Raw genomic sequence first — 17516 nt, 5'->3', positions numbered from 1 at the left:
GGTATTTAACTGAGACTGAAAACAAGGAATCAAGAGATTTAAAAATAAGAGCAGCTGGAAGTCAGTCCTTGATGTTACCAGGCTATTTGCAAGCCAAAGAAAGTAGGAACTAGAATCAAAGGTGCTGATTTAAATTCCCATTGAAAGTCAGCCAGCCACATCATGACCAACAGATGCCCTGGCAGCGTAGTCAGACTGTCAACCTGACCGCACGGGCTAGTCCCAAATGGAGCCAGGGGTCCGGCTAACAGACCGACTGGCCCCGGCTGTGGTGGCGGTCCGGACGAGGAATGTCCTGGTTCGCAAGCCGGCCGCCGCAGTTCTTCCCGCAATGCCTTTTCGCCCAGCGCCTGACTAGGCTCCGGAGCGCATTGCCGGAGACGTCCCCCAGCCTGCGCGCCCAGCGAGCCCCGAAGAGGGGCTGGAGTTGATCTGGATAACAAGGAGCCTGGTCCCAAGCTGGGGAGGAGCCAGTGCGCCGAGGAGAGGCTCAGAGAGGCACCTCCCGCTGGCCCCAGGGACTGGCATGGGAAGGCGACAGAGAATCACACCAGCCCCTGCTCCTCCAAAGGGCAGCGAGGGAAACCTCTCTCTGAGCCGGGGGGCAGGACAGAGACGGGCCGGGGCCGGGGGGTGGCCAGAGCCGCGCTGCAGCCCCAGGGAGCCTGGGGTCCCAGCCAAGGCAGGGTCCCTTCCTCTGGTGGGGATCGAAGGCTCTGTCCCCCAGGCCGGGGTTAAGCCGATGCCGCAGACACGGGAGCTGCCCGGGGTCCCCGCCTTTGCTCGCGGGGCGCGGGGGGGGGGGGGATCAGAGCAAGGAGCGATGTTTGATGTTCTGCTCTTTACGGGATTAATAATCTTTTGGCGTCGGAGAATCGCCTGGAAATCTTCTCTGGAAAATAATGAGCAGAGAAACATTTACTGATTAGTTTAATCCTGGATCATCCTCTCTGATGAGCATATATCAAGATAGCCTTTACCTGATTTATTGTCAAAGGGCTCAGTCGGGAACCCTTGATTTCTGCTCTGCATAGAGGGCGTGGGTGCGCATAATCCAATGGGTGTGCAAAGCGCACGGCTGTTAGGTGTGCGAATCGTGCAGGTATTAGGTGTGCAAAGCGCAGGGCTGTTAGGTGTGCAAGGTGCCCAGGTAATGGGGTGCACAGTGCACGGGTGCAAGACATGCAGGTGCTAGGTGTGCAAGGCATGCCGGTAATAGGTGTGCACAGCGCGCGGGTGTTAGGTGTGCACCGTGCCTAGCGGGGCAGGTCTCTAGAGTCACAGAGCCAGGGAGTGTGCGTGCAGCGTTGCTTTTCCTCGCTCCCAGTGCCGTGTGGCCAGGAGGCAGGACCCCTGTGTGTGTGTGTGTGGGGGGGTTAATCGCCGCTCTCCAGAGGGCCGGAGATTTAAACTCTATTTCGACTCCTCCATCTAGCGGCTTTCTCTCGGGCTGGAGCTTTTATGGTTCATAAACTGATTAGGAGCAATTATCTACGTGTTATCCCCCAACTTTCCAAATGACTTGGCCATATGCATATTTAAGGCTTCATCATCCCCAGGAGCCGCTCAGCCTCCCCGTAAACTGCTGAAATTAAACTGATTCGGGTGCGACGTCAAAAATTAGGGTTTTATCCACTAATATCTGGTGGGACAGGAAATTTGCTGTGGGCGGAGGCCGGATTACTGCTTCTAATTACTCCGGCAGATTTGCTCCCTGGCTCGCAGTGAAAGTCTCTTCGTCCAGCAAAACTGCAGCAAAACTGGGAAAGTGAACGTGAGGAATGTAAGTCCCCTGGGTTCTGACCTATATGTGATCTATTGGTGCGGCTCTTGGCTGGAGCCGCGATCGATCCGAATTAAAGCGTGACAGCCCTGCTGTACTCGGGGTGGGCGCCACTCCGGACTGGGACACGGGTTAGAGATGCCCCGAACAGCCGGAGATAACTGACGTGCGAAACGCAACTGAGAACAAACACGTTTGGGGCAAATTCTGTGTTCGTGGAAGCCTTTCACTGAGATTTCGTTTAATGGGAATAATGGTGTATGGGCATCTCCCTACCCACCGGGCATCTGCCGACCCGCCTCCCTGCTTTGTCTGGCCAGGGTTTTATAAAGTCGCCCGTGACCATGGTCCCCGACTGTTTAAACACAAGAAACAATTGTACTGCATTTAATTTCTGCCTGATTGAGGTGGGGATGGGGCTGTATGTGTGGAAAAGCTGATAATAAAATTGTAGACGGCTCTATTTGTTGGTCAGAAGCCCGGGTGAGGAAACCCCTTCCTGTCCTTTCTTCACACCTGTCTAACTTGGTGTCTAAAAGAAATGTCGGGATTGCTTTCGGTCCAAGGAGAAAACCTCCTAATCGTCCAAAGCAAACCCAGAAAGCCCCAGCAATTCAAATTACAATTATCCCAAATGAAAGTTATTGTTTTGCTAATCCCAGGAACAGCTTGCAACGGGAGATTTGGGTCTTTCTTTAATAATGTAAAGTTAATACGTAGTCCCCTTGTAATTATCTTTATCAGAAGACCCTTGTTTAATCTGCATGTTTAGCAGAAAAGGACCAAATCAAAAAGAGATCTGCTTTAAAGCACTTGCTGTAAGCTGTTTGGAAATGGTTTGCATAAACAGCTGAAGCAAGGAATTGCAATCCAGGTGCAAGATCTGGACTCAGACGAACAAATGACTGAATCCCCCTTTCAGAACGTGGCTAGGGCTAGACACGAGAATTCCCAGTTCCTTTAGGGCGAGCAACCGCCTCACACGGTTTTAGCAGGGCCAGGTTCAATGCTGCGAAACCATAAAGTTGCACTGGGGCGGGGGGCGAATTGGGCTCATGTATGGCCACTGTATGCGCCTTCTTTCTTGTACCCAGCCACGAGGCTGCAGAAGGAGCCACCGTTTCTCCTGTAGTGCCCCAGAGACCCTGCCAGTGCCAAGGGCAGGACGCGAACCCATCTCCGCCTCCCTGAGCTGCAACTTGCTCCTTGGAAGGGCCCGCGGCGCAGCGAGTGCCCGAGCTCAGTTTTCCACGGGAAAGGACGGAACAAAACTTTCCTTGCTAAACCGATTTCCCCCCCGCCCCCCGCTTCCCAGAATCCCCCAGGCTGTGGCGCTTCGGCAGAGGGTGTGAAACTCACGGGCTCTGGATCCGCCTTGTCCGACGGGGCCCGGAAAGCGAGGCGGGCCGGACCGAGCTTTGCAGGTCTGTGTCGCTCGCCAGGTAGCTTGTGGCTGTCGGACACAGACGGGCACCCGGCGGGGCGAGGCCCCGGGGGGCACCAACTCCCCGGCCAGGGCCGGGCGCTCCGCCAGCCGAACCTGGCCAGTGCCCTGCGCGCCCCGGGCGCACGGGCCAGGCTGCGCTGCGCGGAGCGAGCCCACGGGGCAGCGGCTGGGCGCCGTGAACCGTGTCCGCTGGAGCAGCAGCGCCCGCGGGGGAGCGGGGTGGGCTTCTGGGGGCCTCGGTGGCAATTAATCCCCTGGGATTGGGAGCCAGGCCCGCCCCCTCCCCGGCCCCCCTGCGGCGGCGGGGCCCTGCCCGGAGCTGATTGGAGCCGGGCAGCGGGATAAAAGGCTCCGGGGAGGCTCTGCCCCCGTCCATCCTGGGGAGGCAGCGGCCAGCATGACAGGCCGGGAGGAGCCCGCCGAGGGCAGAGCCAAGGGGAAGGCGCTGGTGCCCAGCGCTGCCAGCGAGAAGGCGGCCCGACTGGGCGCCCCGGCCCTGCGCTCCAAGGGCTTCGCCATCACCGACCTGCTGGGGCTGGAGGCCGAGCTGCAGCCGCCGGCCGCCCCCGTGGCCGGCGCGGGATGCGAGGGCGCCGGGGCCGGACTTGGGGGGGTGTCTCTGAGCGGCGGCTCCCTGCCCCTGGGCTTGGGCTTCCTCTGCGGCTTCGCGGCGCCGCCCCCGGCCGGAGCCCCCTGCCTGCTGCCGGCGCACGTCCCCTTCCTGCAGCCCCGGCCGGAGCTGCACCGGCACCCCGGGCCGCCCGCCGGCGGGCGCCAGGACAGCGTCTCGGGTAAGGGCCCTGCCCTGCCCCGCTGCCCCCGGGGCGCGCCCTGCCCAGGATCCCCGTCCCCAGCGGGCCCTGCCCAGGATCCCCCTCCCCTGCCGGGCCCTGCCCCGGGCTCTCCCCCTTCCCCAGCCGGGCCCTGCCCCGGGCTCTCCCCCTTCCCCAGCCGGGCCCTGCCCCGGGGTCCCCCCCCCAGAGCCCGGGGCGCCCCCCAGCCAGCCCCAGCGCCTGACCCCGGACCGGCCAGAGCCGCCGCGGGCCGAGCTCCGCAGCCACGACGCACCCGATGTAACCGGGCCCGGCGCTGTCCGCCCTCGTGGTGCTGAACCGCCCGGCCTGGGCCCGCCGACCGCTGGGCGAGACGCGCCCCACTCCCCGGGGCTGTGCTCGGGGTGGGAGGAGCGAACTCAGCCTGGTCCCAGCCAGCTTCTCAGCCCGTCACCCCTGGGTGCTTCCCTCTGAGCCTCGGGCCTGCCTCCCCTCCCCACGGCGCCCGCTGAATGTCCTTTCCCTCCCGCTGCGCACAGACGAGGACAGCCTGTCCGGGGACAAGGGCGAGCTGAAGACGTCGACTTCCCAGATCAAGAGGAAGAAGCGCCGGCATAGGTACCCGCTCAGCTAGGGGCAGCGGGCTGGGCCTTGGGGGAGCCCTGGCCCTGCTCTTCACAGCACGGATCCCCTGGGATCATGGCATTGCCTGGGCTTGCCTGTCCTCCAGCACCGCGGGCCTGGTACTGGTTCAGGGCTCGACCATGTCTACACTACGGCTTATGGCAACGTGACTGATGTGGCCGCAGGGGTGGGACTGAAGCCGTGTTTATTCTAACTAGTGTTAGTAATGGGCAGCCAAAGGGCTTTTCACAAGAATTAGCAGGGCTGAGAGACAGGAGCAAAGCTGCCCTGCCTAGGAATAAAACTCTCCTGCGGCTCAGTGGCAAATCCTGTGTAAACAGAACCAGACTCAGACCTGATTGCAGGCCAGAGTCATTGTAGACCTCGCCCTGGGGGAGTGCCTGGGGGCCCCTGAAGGAGCTACTGGGGCTCCCCGGGTGGCCAGTAACTGTTTGTTCCTTCCCCAGGACGGTGTTTACTGCTCACCAGCTGGAGGAGTTGGAAAAGGCTTTCAATGACGCTCATTACCCAGATGTGTACGCCCGGGAAATGCTAGCTATGAAAACAGAGCTGCCGGAGGACAGGATCCAGGTAGGGAGCCAGTCCCAGCGCCGGGCTGTCTTGGCTGTCTCTGCGGTCCCCTGCCCACCCCGAGAGCGAACGTGCACAAGGCGAATACACTCCGCGCCCAGCACCCACAGCTCTCTGCCCCCCCTGCCCTAGACACCTGGCTGGGCTCTGTGCCGGAGCCCACTGCTTCGGACCCTAGTTCAACAGCGCCAGGGCCAAATCTTCCCGCCTATCCTCAAGTGGCCCGGTTACTTCAATGACCAACATAGCTAGAGTGGGCCCTGAGTTTTTGCTACTGATGCCCTTAAGAGCAGGACAGTTGGACAGGAGCCAGGACTAGTTATAAGCAGCCCTTTTCCATGGCCACCCTTTGGGGCTGCAGACACAAGGTGAGGGGGGGGGGTGGAACAGGGACTCACTGCCTGAGAGCCCTTGTCTGTGTACAATGGCTGAGGGGAGGCCGCCTTTTTTGGGGGGTGTAAAAGATTTCCTGTGCGCCCAGCACAGAGGAGGTGGCCATGCAGGCAGCTGCTCCGGGGGGGGGGGGGGGGGTTCGTGTTCACTGACTCCCTCTGGACAGCTGCTGGGGAAACATCTGAGTAGGGATCCCCAGCACAGGCCTAGATCTAAAGATCCTGTCCAGTCACGGTAAACCTCATGTAATGGTCTCTCTCTCTCTCTCTCTCAATCCCTCCCCACCCCAACACGCTCTCCAACACACACATTCACACATATGCACACCTGGACCCCGCCCCCCTCCCCGAACACCTTCTGGATATAATCACACATGCCCGTGTACAAACCCCAACCCACACACATGCCCCCTCCCCGGATCTCCCCCCCCCCACCGATCTCCCCCGGGCCCCCAGGTCTGGTTTCAGAACCGAAGAGCCAAGTGGAGGAAGCGTGAGAAGTGCTGGGGCAGGAGCAGTGTCATGGCCGAGTACGGTCTCTATGGGGCCATGGTGAGACACTCCATCCCTCTCCCCGAGTCAATCATCAACTCAGCCAAAAGTGGGCTGGTGGGCTCCTGCGCTCCTTGGCTGCTTGGTAAGACAGCACCTAGTCCAGGGTGGGGTACGCCCTGCTAAGAGGGAACAGCCAGGTAGCTAGGGAGAGCCTGACATGCTTTATATTGAAAACTGTTACAAATCTCAGCCTTTCCCTTCCTTACAAAAATGCCAGTCTTTTTTTTTTTTTTTTGGGTGAGGGGGATTTAAAGTAAACCACAAATCCTTAGGTGGTAATTTTCAGAGTCTGTGTTAAAGTGTTTTGAAAAGGATGTGTTAACGAACGGATTAGAGTGGGTGACCCTTTTATTGCTATACAGTAATAATATACTGTTATTGTTCATTGTTATGATTTTAGCCCGGAGTCAGGGAAATACTTATGCACATATTTAATTTAAAGTTAACTTAAGTGTAACTTAAACTTAAGCCCATGCTTAAGTGAATGTTTGAATAGGTGCTTAATTTATCATGTTGCTGTCGTGCTGTAGAGACACAGGTAAGGAATAGAGCCCTATCTCACTGCCTACTTACATGCCAATAATAGACCCTAGACCCCAGAGAACTCGCAATCTAGGATTTAGACAATAGGCAACCGAGGCACCCAAACTCATTGCCGTCAGATGGAATCTTTCTGCTGACTTCACTGGGCTTTGGATCTGTCCCTAAGGGAAGACATAGACAAATGAGGGGAGAAGAGGAGGATAAGGTAACAGCTGAGCCGGGTGTGTTTGAATTAGTTAGTAGGCACAATGCTCTCAGTTGTCCCAGGTGGATTTAAGCAGTGTGTTATATTTACTTACTCTTCTTCATTCTTGAAGGGATGCATAAAAAATCCATGGATGTTACAAGAAAGCCAGAGAGTGAGGAGAAGATGACAGGCAGCTGGCGATTGGAAGGTCCTGAGGAGGAATTAAAAATGAAGCCAGCAGATCACCAGAGAAGCTCTGGTGACAAACTCAGCTCTATGGACAATTCAGAAGATACAGCGATTGACCTCTCTAGCACAGCAAAGCAAGAGAACAGGAGCGCTTTGAGGCAATGTCTCAAAGGAGACCTCCAGACAGATGGGAAGGACAATGACCACTAAACTCAGGGAGCAGGGGAAGGGCGGGGTGTTAGGAAAATGAGCCTCCTTAACACTTTGGAAAGATAGGACTATTTATTCATTATTTTTTCAAACAATTAATACACAATTTTACATGAATATGAGACATTTTAAAACTGGATCCAGCCAAGATTCCCTCCCCCACAACTTTAAAGCTGTTTGTTTGTAATAAACAGGGCTGAGGGGAAGGTTTTAAAATGTTGGTGTGAAAACGTCACTGGTTTTTGGTTTCAGAGGAACAGCCGTGTTAGTCTGTATTCGCAAAAAGAAAAGGAGTACTTGTGGCACCTTAGAGACTAACCAATTTATTTGAGCATGAGCGCTGTTCCTCTGAAACCTGTCATTATGCAAGGCACTGCATTTAGCCGTATGGAGTGGAAATCTATCAACTGCATGAAAAAACTGGTTTTTGGGCAGCTCTAGTGATAAATCAGGAAAACCTCCCTTTCATTCTGTAACACAAGCAACTGAAAGACACTTCTGCCAGCTAAACAGGACCATGACTGAGAGTGGAGTTATTCCTTCTGGACCCTGTTTGGCGAAAAGACGGTGCAGGACTTAACAGAACCCTTATTTCCAAAGTTACATTCCAACGTTTACTGTGATGTACTGGGTAAGCACCAACGTGGCAATTCTCGGTGTTTAAAATATGCAACTGTTCGGCCTCGAGAAGAAGCAGAAGGTATTCTTAAAAACTGTGGATCAGTTTTTCAGCTCTTGTAAGTTGACATAGTGCCATTGACTTCAAGAGAGCCAGGCCAGTTTACACCAGCTGAGGAGCTGTGTATCAGTCAATACAGCCTTATAAATGAATTATACTGTGTATTTTACTTAGAACTTGTATTGTGCGTGCGGGGGGATATGGGGGGGGATATTTTATGCAATAATTTTCTATGCTTTTGAATGTTATTTGATATACTATGCATAAAAGAACTCACACCTTTATGAAAATCAAGCCATAGCACCCCTAAGAAATTTTATGCTATTTTGTGAATTGTCATAGGAGACTATTTTGTAATTCTTAAATGTCCATAAAACAGTGTTAATGTCAGATCTGTTTCTTGGTCTTTTTATATTTTTGTCTAAAAGCACTTTAGTTATCTGAATTTTCTGAATGTTGCTCTTCCTTTTCTGTCATTTATTTATTATGCATTATTAAATAAAAGTTTTGGGTATCTTTGCTTTTCCATATGTATTTTTCATAGTAGCTCTGCTTGGATACGTCTTCAGAAAGCGTTATGGCTCTGATCCTGCCTAGAATAGTGTATATGTCTGGTTTGTGAGCAGTTTTACTGAAATCCATGGCACTATTCTAGGGCATAAAGTTAAACACATGCCTAGGTCTTTGAGAGGTTGGGCCCTAAATAGACTCGGCAGGGTGCATCCAGGTTAATTAATATCAAGTCATTTTGAAGATGAAAATCATTGTAGATGGGGCTTTCAGAAGTGCCTTAGGAGAAAGGCACCCAATTCCCACGGAAAGTCACAGGGAGATAAGGGCCTACTTTATAAGGGATAGGTATTGATTAAGTTATCCTGCTGTTAATTATTTTGTACAGAAACTCCACTGAACTTGTAGGGGATTTTGTGAGCATATCAAAGGCAAGTAGGGGGCCAATACCTTGCTGTGGTATTGATGTAATGGCCTCATTTAGGCCTGCACCCATTCTTGGTGTTTTCAGGGGGGCAGCTTTGGGCCCTTTGTCTGAGTGCCTCTGTAGATAGAACATGAGAAACAAATGGTAATGTACAAAGCCAAATGTATTTCAAATCCCCCCATGCCCCCCAATAATAGTGCCATAGCAATGGATGTACTGCCCTGTCTCCTTGGCACAGGAATGCTCTCATCTCATACTTCTTTAGGGTGAAAACAGACCCAGACCCATTTCATAGTTCTAACCGCCAGAGTATCCAGGATGGCAGTCGTAAAGTACTAAGGGGTCAGAATGGCATCATTACTCAAAACTCCCCTTTAATTAGTGGAGGGCCAAAGGCCCTCAACTGATGGTGAAATGTGCTCTTCTGAAATATGGGAGGAAGCCAGATATTAAAACCATGTCACTCAAATTGACTTTTGTCTGGAATTTGTACATACTCCACTTAGCACGCTCCTGCTTGTGCATAAGGCAGAATTGGCCCACATGTATGTTGTAACAGCAGTATTGAAACATTTCCAGTTTTATCTGCTGGCCAAAATGTAACAGAAAATGATCAAAAGGCTTTATTAAAATCTGGGTAATTCCAGTCTGGAAACAGTCCCAATACAGATCAGTATATAAATGGCCCTGTAATTATGGTTCACCTGTCCCTGGCTATAGGAGCAATGGGAAACTGGCAGCAACCTCTCTCCAGGGTTTCTAGACTAATTGTTTTTGAACACTGTCAGGATGGCCAGGCCAACCTGGGAGGAGGGAGAAAAGGCAATAGGGGTCGGGGGAGTAGTGGCAGATATGGACTTTGTACAAGACTGTACAGCTGAAAAAGTGACCCCCCCCCATGATGAGGGAAGAGGTCATTCCATCCACGAGCGGAGCCTTGGCACATTCAGTGTCTAATCCTGATTCAGCAGCATTTGCCGATGGTTGATCGGGGCTGTGCAGTGCTGGGACGGGTATTTCCCCATATTTATGTCCCCGCGTTTGGAACAGATGAGGATGGTGGATCTTGGTTACTGACACATATAGCAACAGTGGGGCTATTAGTGATGGCATGGGCAAGAGTGTCTTCACTGAGCGAGCTCAGAGATTGTCCTCAATGACTTGAAATGGAGGGTAGGGGACATGCGGGCTGCATCTGGCTCACTGACAATCCTGCAGGAGAACAGCCTGTCTGAGCCTGAGCTGTACACTGGCTGAGAAACTGCCCGTGGGTGTCTGGTCATAGAAGGGCTCTCTTCCTATAGACCGCAGGTATTTCATACTGTAAGGCAGTGAGGAGCTGCCAATACGTCACCAAGGGGCTTCTGCCTTAGCCACAGTACACAGCGTGTCTCAGGGACGTGGATACTCTCAGGGTAAGATTCCCTTCGGAGTGGGGACCAGGCAGAAAGGCCTCCATATGCCACTTAAGGCTCACGTTGGGGCAAGTCTGTACAGCAGCAGGGAGAGGTCCCTGTACAATGCCTCCATGCCACAGAGAGGGTCTCTGGGCTGGCCCCTGATAGACAGAAAGCAGTGATGAAGGCAGGCTGTTTTAGCAGACTAGATGTGACTAGTGTGACCAGACAGCAAGTGTGAAAGATCGGGACATGTTTTTCCCCCAGGAGGGCCGGTATAGTTGCTTAAATAAGACAAAGCCCCTAATATTGGGACATCTGGTCACCTGAATGTGAACACAAATCATAACCATCCAGTCACAGCAACCAGGAGTATTTGTCTGACTCTCAGGAACAAGGGTCTGATCCAGATCCTAGATAAGTGACTTCAGTGGGGTAGGATCAGGTCCTAACTCATTGATGACAGGGATGAACCAGCAAAGGGCTAGAGAGTCTATTTAGATTATAAACTCTTCGGGCCAGAAACGGTCTCTTACTAAATATCTTTGTACAGCCCTTAGCCCAGTAAGCCCCCCAAATCAGCTAGGACTTATAGATGCTACTGTAACGAATGATGCTGATGTTATAATAAGACTAAACTCTTTGGGGGCAGGGACAGTGCTTGTACGGTACTGAATACAATAGGGCCCAGAGGTGCTACTGTCTGATAATAATTTGATTTTTCACCCCTGATTTAGTGAATGACATTCTTGGTACAACAAGAGTATAACACTATTCCAGAGACAGCCACCTCCACCCTGGGTGGTCCAGAATGGAAACATGTAAAATGTGGTAAATAATTCTGTGATGGGATCCCTGGAGAGCAGCCTGGGACCGTGAGACCACTGTCTCATATAGCAACAGCGGGGCTGTTTCAAGTGATTATAAGGGACAGGCAAAAAGTCAGAGTGGTTTCCAAAAGAAAAGAAAATATAAGCACGCAGTCTAAACTCTCAACCCTATTAGACTGGGCAACATCTAGATCATAGAATTGTAGGACTGGAAGGGACCTCCAGAGGTCATCTAGTCCAGTCCCCTGCACTCAAGGCAGGACTAAGTATTATCTAGACCATCCCTGACAGGTGTTTGTCCAACCTGCTCTTTATCTCCAATGACGGAGATTCCACCACCTCCCTGGGGAATTTATTCCAGCTGACAGCTAGGAAGTTTTTCCTAATGTCCAACCTAAACCTCCCTTGCTGCAATTTAAGCCCATTGCTTCTTGTCCTGTCCTCAGAGGTTAAGGAAACAATGTTTCTCCCTCCTCCTTGTAACAACCTTTTATGTACTTGAAAACTGGTATGTCCCCTCTCAGTCTTCTCTTTTCCAGACTAAACAAACCCAATTTTTTCAATATTTCTTCGTAGATCATGATTTCTATACCGTTAATCATTTTTGTTGCTCTTCTCTGGATTTTCTCCAATTTGTCCACATCTTTCCTGAAATGTAGCACCCAGAACTGGACACAGTACTCCAGTTGAGGCCTAATTAGCGCAGAGTAGAATGGAAGAATTACTCCTCCTGTCTTGCTTACAACACTCCTGCTAATACATCCCAGAATTATGTTTTGCTTTGTGTTTTTTAAGAACCCCCCCCCCCAAAAAAAACACAAAAAAACCCAACAACTGTTGACGCATATTTAGCTAGTGGTTCACTATGATCCCTAGATCCCTTTCTGCAGTACTCCTTCATAGGCAGTCATTTCCCATTTTGTATGTAGATTAAGCAGTTTCTCACCCCACTGGATATTGCAGTTCATAGTACACAGGTTTCACCCTTGAAACCTGGGCCAATCTCCTCTGTTGGAGTCTTCAGTCTTCTGAGTGTCTTTTTCGCTTGCAGCATAGGTAGGGGAAGGAGAAAGGCCAGGCATGGGCCCGTGTTCTGTTTTATACCCTTAGTCCAGGTGCTTGCAGAACACAAGTCCAGACATGTCTGGTGGGCATTGCCGAGTCCCCAGACAAGGTTCAGCAATTCCCCTGGTGTGGCCTTATGCAAGTGAGTCATTGAATTGCAGTTCCCTTGCTGGACAATGGCTGTTGACAATTGTTTGACACCTGCCTGGATGCTGGTTACTTTCCTTGGCTTTGTCTCTGGGCACTTCCCAAACCCACAGCATATTTTAGTGACAACCATAAAACACAATTCTCATAACTTCATATGCATTAATGATATATATATTTAGACAGAACAGTGACTTTCAGCAGATCATAACCTTTCCCCTGATACCTCATACGGCCTGCTTTATATGCCATATCACAATGATCTATAAATGAGGAGTATGGGGGTGACAGGGTGCTCCCCCAAGGTATAGAATGTCACAAATTCCACAACATCTCTTTCAATAGATCTAGGTTGCAACATTTCCTGCCACGTTTACATCTCTTCTCTGTGCCAGATGTTCAGCTCTATCCTAGGATTTAAAACAATCTGCTGAACTAATCATCAAAGAGGGGGAGGCACAAAGAAGAAAAAAAAAAAGTGAACAAAATGAGCTTATTTCAATGTGGGTCCCTGAGACTGACTGTGGAGAATGCATTTTGAGTGTTTATACAGAGACCGAGGGGTCTTCTTAGAATGGACCTACACCAGACTTTGTAAAATGAAGGCAGTGGGGTTTTGTTTGTAGCAACATCTGCATTCTGCCATCACTGGATGGCTTAGTAACATTCATTTTTAACTGGCATTTTATCTAGGCTTATCCTGTCAAGCTGCTTGATGGACTTTTAGATTGGAAGATTAAGCAAATGTGAAGATTTTAACAGAGCGCCCCCCACTGTAAAACGGAGGTGATTGGGCAGTGGAGAAAATGTGTCATTCATAAGGCAGCAATGGTCCTGTGATTTTCTGTGAGGTTCCAGAAGTGCTGATCTAGCCTGCTCCAGAGTCCATGGAAGTGAGCAAGTCTTTCCATCGCTTTCATGGGCCCCATGTTCCCATCCTCCTCTTAGTCCACAATCCATACGTAGATGTTGGAGCTGGGGGGCTGTCACGCTCCCTGGCTTGAAGTGGATTCCATCGTATCCAGGGTTTACAGTTTGGCTCAATGGTTCTCAGCACCCCCACTATCCGCATTGTTCCAGCCCCCCTGAATCCATATCATCACCTAGCTGTTGATTAGACAGCACAGAAAATTACTGTTTATTGAGCAGCCCCATGTCCTGGCTTTATGTAGGACACCAGGAATCCTTGCACATGCAGATTCTTCAGTTTTCCTGCCACCAAAGGTCCCACAGAACAGCACACCCTTGAATACAGAGAAAGCCAAACAGCCAGGGCTAGACCGGGTAAGCCCTGGGAGAGGCGGTCATCAGTATCTTAGACACACCTCTGAGGCACAGTCGTCCCCCCCCCACCCCAGTTTGCCCCTTGCTCAGGGAGGGGGTGTTCATAATTTGCCACTGGTCATTACCTGCAGTATAGTATAACACCAGCCATGCCAGTGGGCTGTGCACTGGGGCAGAACCAAGCCCCTGCCCGTTCCTCATCTCTCCCTGCCCACTCCCACCTGCTCTGGGGGCACACAGAGTAAGCAGGCCCCCAGCGCCCGTTTACCAGACTATGTGCCCAGCACACGCAGGGATAGAGGGGGATTCATCGTTCTATTAGTCTCCCACTTACGCTTGCTTCTTTTTGTCTCTTCCTTTGCTCAGTGGGTTGAGCCGGCGCCCTCACCCCACTCAATACACATTACTGGAGGGGCTCAGTGCACAGGTGTTGCAGAACTGAGCTCTCCAGTCCAGATCTTCAGAGGTTTTTAGGCCCCTAATTCCAATTAAAGTCAATGGGAGTTAGGCACCTAAATACCTTTGAGGATCTGGGCCTGAGTTCCCATGGCTTTATTCCAGCCCCTAGCGTGGATGCACAGGGCTTCACACTGTCCGCAGCAGCACACACGGCTCCTCTTCCATTCATTTCTCACCTCAGGGTACAGTCTGGATCATGGGCCAAGAGTTTCAGACGTGACTAGTGATTGTGGGTGGCCCATTTGAGACACCTTAAAGGGGCCGAATTTTCAGAGAGAAGCTGCCCAGCCATTTCAGAAAGTCCAGCCCCTCAAACACAATTCAAGTTGGGCATGGAGGCCTCTCAAATCACTAGCCGCCCCCTCCCCCAGAAAATCTTGGCCATGATCTCCCCATTTTCTCACCAAGGAGCGGATGGGGCACGGACTATGGTGAATACGGCAGCTCACAAGGACTTCAACACTGTTGCCTAAACAGCAGTGCTAGGCACGACTACAGAACACAAGGTGGCAATGTTCCTTTATTTTTATTACCACAGCCCCAGGACAGACAGAGTTGCTGAAGAAATGATATCTAGTTCCCCACGCCCCCATGTGCGCACAGCTAAGTGCTGTGGCTGGTGCAGTTCAACACCTTTCAGCCTTGGTGTTAACCCGTCAGGGGTTAACCCTTGGCAGGGTTAGGGCTCAGGGGGCTGATGCGTTGGAGCACAGACCTTGTGCAGAAAAATTAAAGAGTCTTTTTTTGGTTATCAAACTTTTTATTTCTGTAAAGTGCGAATTAGTGGGCTGAGGACAAGCTTTTCATAAAAGCCGAAGGCCCAGATCAATGGGAGTTAAGTGTCTAAGTCTTTGTGGGTCTAGCCCATTGTGACTTAGGAGCACACATTCCCTGGACTTTCAGCAGGACTATATAATACTGTATCCCATTGACATCCAATGGGACGTGTGCTCCTAAGTCACTTAGATGCTTCTGAAAATCTGCCCCCCCTTTATCCTCAGATGTGTGGGAGCTACTTGTGGCTCCTCTGAGGGGCAGGAAGAGAGCGGTAAGTGCAGGGAGCAGCCAGCCAACCAGAGACTGAAGCTGCCAGGAGCAGCTGAAACTGGGACTGTTGCACTGGAATGGGATAGGGTGTAAGAACATAAGAATGGCCCAAAGGTCCATCTGGCTCAGGATCCTGTCTTCTAACAGTGGCCAATGCCAGGCGCCCCAGAGGGAATGAACAGAAGGTGCCACAAGTACTCCTTTTCTTCTTTGATCCATCCCCTGTCACTCATTCCCAGCATCTGGCAAACAGAGGCTAGGGACACCATCCCTGCCCCTCCTGGCTAATAGTCAAGTTCATGGAGGACAGGTCCATCAATATCTAGTTCTGTTTTGAACCCTGTTATAGTCTTGGCCTTCACAACATCCTCTGGCAAGGAGTTCCACAGGTTGACTGTGCATTGTACGAAAAAAAAATACTTCCTTTTGTTTGTTTTAAACTTGCTGTCTATAAAAAGTGGGGCCCAGTTAGGGCCACTCCTGCCCCCCAGCACCCTCCAGAGTCAAACTATGCAGGGGAGTCTCCCCCCATGGAGTCACTAGGACCCATGCTGTGTCCCCTCCCCACACCTCCCCAGCCAAGTGGCTTTGGACAAAGAACTTGCAGTGAGGAGCCAGGCAGAGGCTGAAGCAGAGCAGCTGTCAGAGCAGCGAAAGCAGGGACCCCAGACAGTGATGTCAACCCTGTCCCTGACGGTCACTCACACCTGCCCTTCATACCTGCCACCTCCTTCTCCCTGACCTGTCTCCTCCCCGTCCCCTCAGCACCCCCTCTCCCTGCTCTTGTGTCCCCGGTTAGTGCCATCACCCGGCTCCCTCTGCACGTACCTTCTAGCCCTTACCCCAGCCAGGATCTCTCCTGTCTATTTAGGCTCTAAGCTCTTTGGAGCAGGGACGGTCTCTCATTCTATGTTTGTCCAGCATCTAGCACAAGGGATCCTGCTCTTGGTTGGTCAGGGGGCATTACCGTAACCCCATGATTACTAACATATGCCACTTTCCTGCTCACCCTACTCCTAGCTGTGACTGGAGACCCACCTAGCCCCTGGTGTTGTTCAGAGCAGGCTAAAGGGGCCGCAACCCCAGTCATGGATTGCCAGCTCGCAGTGCATGCTGGCCAGGCTCCCCACCCATCCCTCTGTGAGGGTGGGCTGAGAAGGAGAGCATGCAAGGATGGGACCAGCAGAAAGGGGATTTAACAGGGCACCGAGTCTATGCTGCCGAGTTGGATGGTGTCAATCCCCACCCATCCTCACCTTCTACCAAAAGACAAAAGGCAGAACAGAATCCCCTCCCCTAATCCCAGGGAGAATCCTCCAGGTCACTGGTGGAGCTCCCCTTTTTCCTCTTCTTTATCCCTGTGACAGGGTCAGGACTCACCAATGCAGCACCTCCTGCTGGCACGTGTGGGAATTAGCGTTGTCCATTGTGGAGCACCCTCTGCCGGTGGTGTCCCGTCCGTCGTCTGCTGTGCCGGTATCCGGACTCGCATTGCTCCCCGCTCGGTGACATCCACTTCAGGACACTGCCCCCTAGTCCATCCTTACCCCCTTCCAGGGTGGGGTGGGTTAACAGCAGTCTTCCAACTCACCCCTCCCGCAGTGCCCAACCACAACTCCCAAAGTCTAGCTCCTCTGCTCAAGGGCCAGTTGCAGTCTGTCATGCCCACTCCTCCATGCCAGGTGCAGTACGGGGGGGGGGGACCCAGACCCACCCACTGCTCTGGGTCCCAACCCAGGGACCCTCTAGTAGCAGCCTCTCCACCCTCCTTCTCTCCCCTTGTCTGTCCATCCTTCCTGGGTCACTTCCCCTCTGACCCCTTGCACCCTCTAGGCCTCTCTGGTCAGGGCCTGCAGTCTGACAGGTAACGGAACGGAACGGAACGGAGCGGAGCCGAGCCGAGCCGAGCCGAGCCGAGCCCATTTCCTTAGCTCAGGAAACAGCCCTTCACCTCTGAGAGAGACTCACTGCTTTGCTCCTGGGCAGCCTTTTTATAGGGCCTAGCCTGGCCCTGATTGGCTGCCCTCGACTCTGCACTGATTGGCTCCCCCACAGACCCTCTTTGATTGGCTGCCATTCTGCGCAGTCACTCTGGCCTGTTGTAGCCCAATCTTGCCAGGGGGTGGGGCACCGCCCCACCACAATCCCCCTAGCCTAAGGGATAACTTTGTGACCACCATTGTTCTGTACCTGGAAGATTGGAACGATTCCTTTGGGAGCTTATCCACACAACTTCTTTATGTTCAGCACCAGGTCCCCAGCAGTAAAAGGATCAGAGATGGTGGCACCAGCAGGAGGGAGGTCTTCCTGCTGCAGGCAGAAGAGACACTCTAGAGTCAGGCTGCTAAAACTGCAGGCCTAGTAATCTACATAGAGC

The 17516-nt window shown here is 52.3% G+C and overlaps 1 protein-coding gene and 1 long non-coding RNA gene across 2 annotated transcripts in view; one reads left to right on the top strand and one right to left on the bottom strand.

Moving 5' to 3' along the window:
* The window catches only part of LOC142071471 (uncharacterized), a 39510-nt gene extending 22525 nt beyond the window's left edge, over positions 1–16985 (bottom strand). The window contains exon 1 of the long non-coding RNA XR_012667505.1: positions 16520–16985. This is a non-coding gene — a long non-coding RNA (uncharacterized LOC142071471). The remainder of the gene's footprint in view (positions 1–16519) is intronic.
* Positions 3612–8476, top strand: VSX1 (visual system homeobox 1). Its single transcript, XM_048846263.2, has 5 exons — positions 3612–4027; positions 4543–4621; positions 5095–5218; positions 6067–6247; positions 7026–8476. The coding sequence occupies exons 1-5, from the start codon at positions 3628–3630 to the stop codon at positions 7292–7294; spliced, it is 1053 nt and encodes a 350-aa protein (XP_048702220.1). The 5' UTR covers positions 3612–3627; the 3' UTR covers positions 7295–8476.
* Positions 16986–17516: the final 531 nt, after the last annotated feature.

This window comes from Caretta caretta, chromosome 3 (genome assembly GCF_965140235.1).
Source record: "Caretta caretta isolate rCarCar2 chromosome 3, rCarCar1.hap1, whole genome shotgun sequence".
In the NCBI taxonomy this organism is placed as follows: Eukaryota; Metazoa; Chordata; order Testudines; family Cheloniidae; genus Caretta; species Caretta caretta.
The sequence above is the reverse complement of the archived record's forward strand: the minus strand, read 5'-3'. Positions and strand labels throughout refer to the sequence as shown.